The sequence below is a fragment of the Raphanus sativus genome, unplaced genomic scaffold (genome assembly GCF_000801105.2).
Source record: "Raphanus sativus cultivar WK10039 unplaced genomic scaffold, ASM80110v3 Scaffold4452, whole genome shotgun sequence".
Classification (NCBI taxonomy): domain Eukaryota; kingdom Viridiplantae; phylum Streptophyta; class Magnoliopsida; order Brassicales; family Brassicaceae; genus Raphanus; species Raphanus sativus.
The window spans coordinates 622-7,082 of record NW_026619754.1 but is presented as its reverse complement, the minus strand read 5'-3'; the positions used below and the strand labels follow the sequence as shown (position 1 = coordinate 7,082).

At 37.6% G+C, this 6,461-nt stretch overlaps 2 protein-coding genes across 2 annotated transcripts; both read left to right on the top strand.

Moving 5' to 3' along the window:
- Positions 1–108: 108 nt before the first annotated feature.
- On the top strand, positions 109–3,039 carry LOC130507391 (uncharacterized). The gene is made up of 3 exons (XM_057002107.1): positions 109–988; positions 1,098–2,791; positions 2,980–3,039. Exons 1-3 carry the CDS (start codon positions 109–111, stop codon positions 3,037–3,039), a joined length of 2,634 nt encoding a protein of 877 aa, XP_056858087.1.
- Positions 3,040–4,158: 1,119 nt separating this feature from the next.
- Positions 4,159–5,911, top strand: LOC130507392 (uncharacterized). The gene is made up of 7 exons (XM_057002108.1): positions 4,159–4,266; positions 4,354–4,440; positions 4,528–4,719; positions 4,866–5,021; positions 5,116–5,169; positions 5,252–5,400; positions 5,515–5,911. Exons 1-7 carry the CDS (start codon positions 4,159–4,161, stop codon positions 5,909–5,911), a joined length of 1,143 nt encoding a protein of 380 aa, XP_056858088.1.
- The last annotated feature ends 550 nt before the right edge of the window (positions 5,912–6,461 follow it).

The following is a 6,461-nucleotide window of genomic DNA, read 5'->3' as shown; positions in this document are numbered from 1 at the left end:
AGAATTATGGAATAATCTGAAAGCTCATCAAGACTCACCGATTATCCGTCAAAAGCTTGAATTATTACTGGAGATTTTAATGAAATACTTGATGCGGAAGAACACTCGATGCATGGTGTAAGAAGCACAGTCTCTCAAGGAATGTATGATTTCCAGGATGCAACTCATCACTGCAGTCTGTTGGATTTAGCTGCACATGGCCCTCGGTTCACTTGGACAAATAAAAGAGAAGAAGGTCTGATATCGAAGAAACTTGATCGTGTTTTGATCAACGATCACTGGCTTGGATCATACCCTCAATCGTATAGTGTTTTCGAAGCTGGAGGTTGCTCAGACCACTTGCGTTGTCGGTTCCAGTTAAGCTCCGCATTGACTAGGCCAAAGAGACCATTCAAATTTGTCAACGCAGTTGCAGAACTTGAAGGCTTCAAACCACTAATGGAGGATCACTGGCAAAGTACAGAGCCTATATTCTTGTCAACCTCTTCTCTGTTTCGCTTCTCAAAGAAGTTGAAAGCCCTTAAACCAAAAATCAGAATTCTAGCAAAGGAAAAAATGGGTAATCTCTCGCTGAAAGCAAAAGAAGCGTACGAGAATCTATGTACATGCCAGGAGGAGACCATTAGAAATCCAACGCAAGGAAACTTGGACAGGGAGAATAGTGCTTACGCACAGTGGGATCACGTTGCTAGACTGGAAGAAGGGTTTCTTAAGCAAAAATTCAAGTTGCACTGGCTGAAGGTAGGAGACAAGAATAACAAAGTTTTTCATCGAGCAGCAACAACTAGAGATATCCACAACTCGATCAAGGAGATAAGATGCAGAGATGGTAGGATCGTAAAGCAACCAGAGGAAATAAAAGAAGAATTTTTTCAAAGAATTTCTTCAGCACGTACCATCAGATTTCGAGGCTGTAGATGTGAGCAAACTTCGAGACTTACTGCCATTCAGATGTTCAAAGTCTGTTCAACACAATCTTACAAAAGAGGTAACAGCAGAGGAGATCACAAAAGTATTGTTCAGTATGCCAAGTGATAAGTCACCAGGGCCAGATGGATATACGGTTGAGTTTTTTAAAGCTGCCTGGTCTATTATAGGGCCTGAGTTCATTATCTCGATTCAGTCTTTCTTCGCGACATGTTTTTTACCAAAAGGATTAAATACAACGATCCTGACCTTGATACCAAAGACAACAACTGCTCGTGAGATGAAGGATTACAGACCTATATCTTGCTGCAACGTCATCTACAAAGTCATCTCCAAAATCATAGCTAATAGGCTAAAGATCACTCTACCAGACTTTATTGAGTTAAATCAGTCCGCGTTTGTGCAAGGCAGACTTCTCATTGAGAACTTACTCCTTGCTACAGAGCTTGTGAAAGATTATCACAAAGACACCATATCATCCCGATGTGCTCTAAAGATTGATATCTCCAAAGCGTTTGACTCGGTGCAATGGAGCTTTCTACTCAAAACCTTGGAAGCTATGGACTTTCCGCCAATGTTCATACACTGGATCTCTAGATGTATAACAACAGCATCATTCTCTGTCCAAGTTAATGGTGAACTTGCTGGTTATTTTCAGAGTACGCGAGGCCTACGACAAGGTTGTGCTCTGTCGCCTTATCTCTTTGTCATCTGCATGAATGTTCTAACAAAACTGCTTGATAAATCGGCCAATGAGAATAACATGGGATATCATCCGAGGTGTAAGAACCTTGGGTTAACTCATCTAAGCTTTGCCGATGATATAATGGTCTTTACTGATGGTAGAGTCAGATCCATTGAGAGTATTTTGGACGTGTTTGATTACTTTGGAAAGATATCGGGACTGAAAATCAGTATGGAGAAGACTACAATATATTATGCAGGGATGTCTGTTACTGAGACGGCCCAACTGGAGCAGCGGTTTGCATTTGCTTCTGGAAAGTTACCAGTACGTTACTTGGGTTTACCTTTACTCACTCGGCGTATGGGGAAAGATGATTATGGTATTCTCATTGACAAGATAAGAAACCGTATCACTCATTGGACGAACCGTTTTTTATCTCAAGCGGGCAGGCTTCAGCTTATTGGATCGGTCCTTCTCAGCATTGTCAATTTCTGGATGGCCGGATTTATTTTACCAGGAGCATGCATCAAGGAAATAAATAGCATTTGCGCAGCCTTCCTCTGGTCTGGACCTACTCTGAACACAAGGAAAGCTAAAGTTGCGTGGGAGATTGTATGTCGAAGGAAGTGTGATGGGGGTTTAGGTCTCCGGTCTTTGAAAGAAGTTAATCAGGTATGCTGTCTGAAGCTTATCTGGCGGACAGTATCTTCACAAGGATCTCTGTGGACTAAGTGGACAAAGACGAATCTGTTCAAAAACGTTTCCTTCTGGTCTATTAAAAATACTACTACGAAAGGCTCGTGGATGTGGCGTAAATTGGTGAAGCTTCGAGACAAAGCAAAAGATTTCCACAGGATGAAAGTAGGAGATGGGAATAATACCTCTTTCTGGTTTGACTCTTGGTCCAGCATGGGTAGACTGCTTGACTTGTTTGGCACGCACGGCTGTATCGAGATGGGAATACCATTGAATTCAACGGTGGCAGAAGCACTGAGAAATCGTAGGAAGCGACGGCACAGGGTTGATATCTTTAATGAAGTGGAGAAGCTTTGTGAGGATCAAGGGTTGCAGCTTACAGGAGACGCTGACTCTGCTCTTTGGAAACAGAGTGAAGGACAGTATAAAGCCGGTTTCAAGACCAAACAGACTTGGGATCTTATTCGAAAAGAATACCAACAGGTTCAATGGTGGAGAGGAGTCTGGTTTAAACATCACAGTCCGAAACATGCTTTTCTTCATTGGCTAGCAATCCAAAATAGATTGGCAACTGGAGATAGAATGATGACCTGGAACGTTGGCGCAAACCCAACGTGTATATTCTGCCAAAGCGCAATCGAATCAAGAGATCATCTCTTTTTCGAATGCAGCTACTCAGCAGAGGTCTGGTCGAAACTGGTACGGGGGTTGCTTCGGGGCTCTTTTACTAATCTGTGGTCGGAACTGATGGTACTGATTATGGATAACAATGGAGGTTTGCTGGAAAGATTTCTCACCCGATATACACTGCAAGTATCTCTCTCGTTTATATGGCGCGAACGAAACGAGCGCCGGCATGGTAGCCAACCTATCATGACAGGTCCCTTGGTGAAGATGATAAACAGACAAATCAAAAACAGATGCCTCCTCCTGAGACAAATGGAGGATCGAAAGTATACAGGAGCTTTAACATTGTGGTTTGCCACAAGATAAGAGATTTGGGTTACAATTAAGTTCTATTTTTCTCAAAAAACAGTTGCACTTGATGTAAAAAAGTAGTTTTCTTTTGAATAAATTTAACATATATTCAAAAAAAAAAAAAAAACTATCTCAAGCAAGTAACTCTATTGCTGTACTTCTTTTTTTTCATAAAAAGAATTGATAAAAATGTCTTATTGTCTAAGGATAAAACAGTCTAAAAACTACATTGATAAAAGGAATTGTGTCTCTCAAGCAAGAAATGTCTTAAAATGTTAAAAAAGAGAATAATGTGTCTTGTTGTGTAACACATTTTTTTTTAGATATAAACATTATGTAACAAATGTAGTTCAACGGTAAATTTTATTTCATTTTCCAGTGACTTGTTTGGCATATTTTCAAATTTATTTTTTTCAAAATTTTGTGCAAAGGAAATTTCCCTGTACTTATCTTTATTTGAAAAAACTTTCGTCAATCGATTTCACTAATAGTAAGATAAGATTACAAAATCAATATACAGATTTTTCAGGAAACAAATTATAGTCATATAAAAATATAGAAACAAAAAATGAATTTGAGGATGCTTCTTAAAAAGTAATTTTGTTTTGAATAGCCGCTGATTGACTATAAAGTTTTGTTTGACTCAAAATTGATTTCCTATTTAACACATAGTAGCCTTTCAAGATACACAACTGACCTTTTTTTAGTGATAGACCTTAATAAACTCAGTCAAACTAAAACTTTATGTTTTCCGTTATAGACAAATAAAGATGTGTATTAATTGTTACTATTTTAATTTTCTCTATTTGACATGACAATATATGCATATAAATAATAGAGTGTTTTCAATTTTGAGACACAAAACAAATAAAATGTCAACCAGAATTAGGATAGCGCTTGTTGTGAATCTGTTATCTCTTATATTTTCAACAACTATAGTTGATTCCAATCAGAGTACAGTACCTCTCAGATCTTTTAAGGTTTGTTTAAAATACAACTTGAGAAGCACATTTTCTTCTACTATTTAGATTATCATGTAACATAAAACCTTTTTTTGTCTTTGACAGATAAGCGAAAATGTTACATATGATTGCATAGATATTTATAAGCAACCAGGGTTCAATCATCCTTTGCTCAAAACCCACAAAATTCAGGTGCATTGCCTAAGAATTTCATCTCCTATGTTTTTACTTGTACTAGCATGAAAAATATTGATTATACAATTTCTTTTATTTGAAAAGATGAAATCATCAATCTCAAGACCTGAGTTAAAGATGCAAACTGGCAAAAACGAAACATCTAACAAAACGAAATTAGAATGTCCAAATGGAACTGTTCCTATATTGAGAAATACAAAAGGATTTGCCACTAACTCACAAATCTTTGCTGAGAAGAATTTTCATTCGCTATCAGCAGATAGTCCTGGAATGCATGTAAGCACTTATTTCAATTTTCTTAATACGACAGATCTAATACTTTTATGTACACATCAAGTATTAAGTCATTAGTGGTTTTGTTGCAGAAAATGTCATTAATGTTTTGCCCAAAATGATTCACTAATGTAACCGACTTTTGATAGATTGCTGGAGTAAGATCCAATGGTCTATTTCGTGGTATACAAGCTTGGTTTAGTGCAAATGCGCTAAACGTGGGAAAGGATCAAGTCTCATATAGTCAAATATATATAGGCAGTGGATCGGAAAACCAAGTCAATTATATCTCAGCGGGTTGGATGGTAGGTTTTATATTTTATAAGTGTATTGCTTAATAAATTCGTTATGTGGACCTTTTGAGTATATTCTCAAAGTATTACAATTCCATGTTGATAGATAAATCCAAGTTTATATGGCGACCAACGTGTTTGGACTTTTGGATTTTGGAAGGTACGTGTCTACAAACAAATTAATGTTTCATAAAAACATTGATCAAATAGTAACAAGTATAGTATTAAATATTATTTAATAGGGCAAGGATGGGAAAGGATGTTACAATACAGCATGTTCAGGGTTTGTTCAAGTATCAAAGGTGATTCCAATTGTTGAGCCCTCTGTTCTTAAGCCAGGGGTCCCCGGCTGGTTGCGTTATTCCATTCATCAGGTTATTACTTATAATCAGTTTCATAAGCAAGCTGGTGATCGATATATTTGAATATAACATTTCTTAGATCCGTACCTTTTAAACTGATAAATGTATATTTGTCTTGTTTCTTTTTTTAATATATGGAAAAGGGATAAAAATACAGGAAACTGGTGGATTACACAACTTAAGGAAAATGCACCTAATGAAGATATCGGTTATTGGCCAAAAGAATTATTTAATCTTCTAGACAATGGTGCAAATATGGTTGGAGCTGGTGGTGTTGTTCATGCTTCTCTTTCTGGTTCAAGCCCTCCCATGGGTAATGGTCTTTTACCGAATGGAGACCCCCAGGATTCAGGAGTTTTTACAAATATTGAAGTCTTGAATTCCAACTATGAGCAACATAAAATGGATTCTTTTCCTCTAGAGAGTTTGGTAGATAGTGTGAAATGTTATGGTCTAAGAATTGGTTCGCAATTACGATTCCGTCATCTCGGTTTCTTTTTCAACTATGGTGGTTTGGGAGGGAATGAATGTGGAGCTTAACATTGCCAACATACTCTTTAAAATAGGAATTTAATAAAAATATTATACATTAATAAAATGCAAACCATTACATAGATGTACTATTCATGTTTTTTTTTGTTCTCAAAGTTAATGTCTCTCTAACTACTAACTGCAGTTAACGTTCTATAGGCGAGACACTCGAAGGAAGAGTGGAAATTCGAGACACTCTGCGATCACTTGGAGTATCATCTTCGTGAACACTATAGGCGAAAGGTGGATTGGCTCACAGACAAAATGAGAGGACGTGACCACACAGTCTCAGCTACGTCACAGAGGCATGGATCTACAACACAATAGATATCATGCATAAAGAGAGTTCGGTCTGGATCTTCTCGTGTGCTCATCACAACTGATCTCTTGGCTCATGGTACCTATTGATTGTATAGCAAGTCTCACTGCTGCCTTCGAACGTTGATGATCTGCTGTGACGGAGAAGTTCACACTGTCACAGAAGAGTAAAGGTTTATGTTGGATCAGGATTCAACGATTAAGAATCTGGTCTTAGCTCAATGGAGTTAGAAGAAGAAGC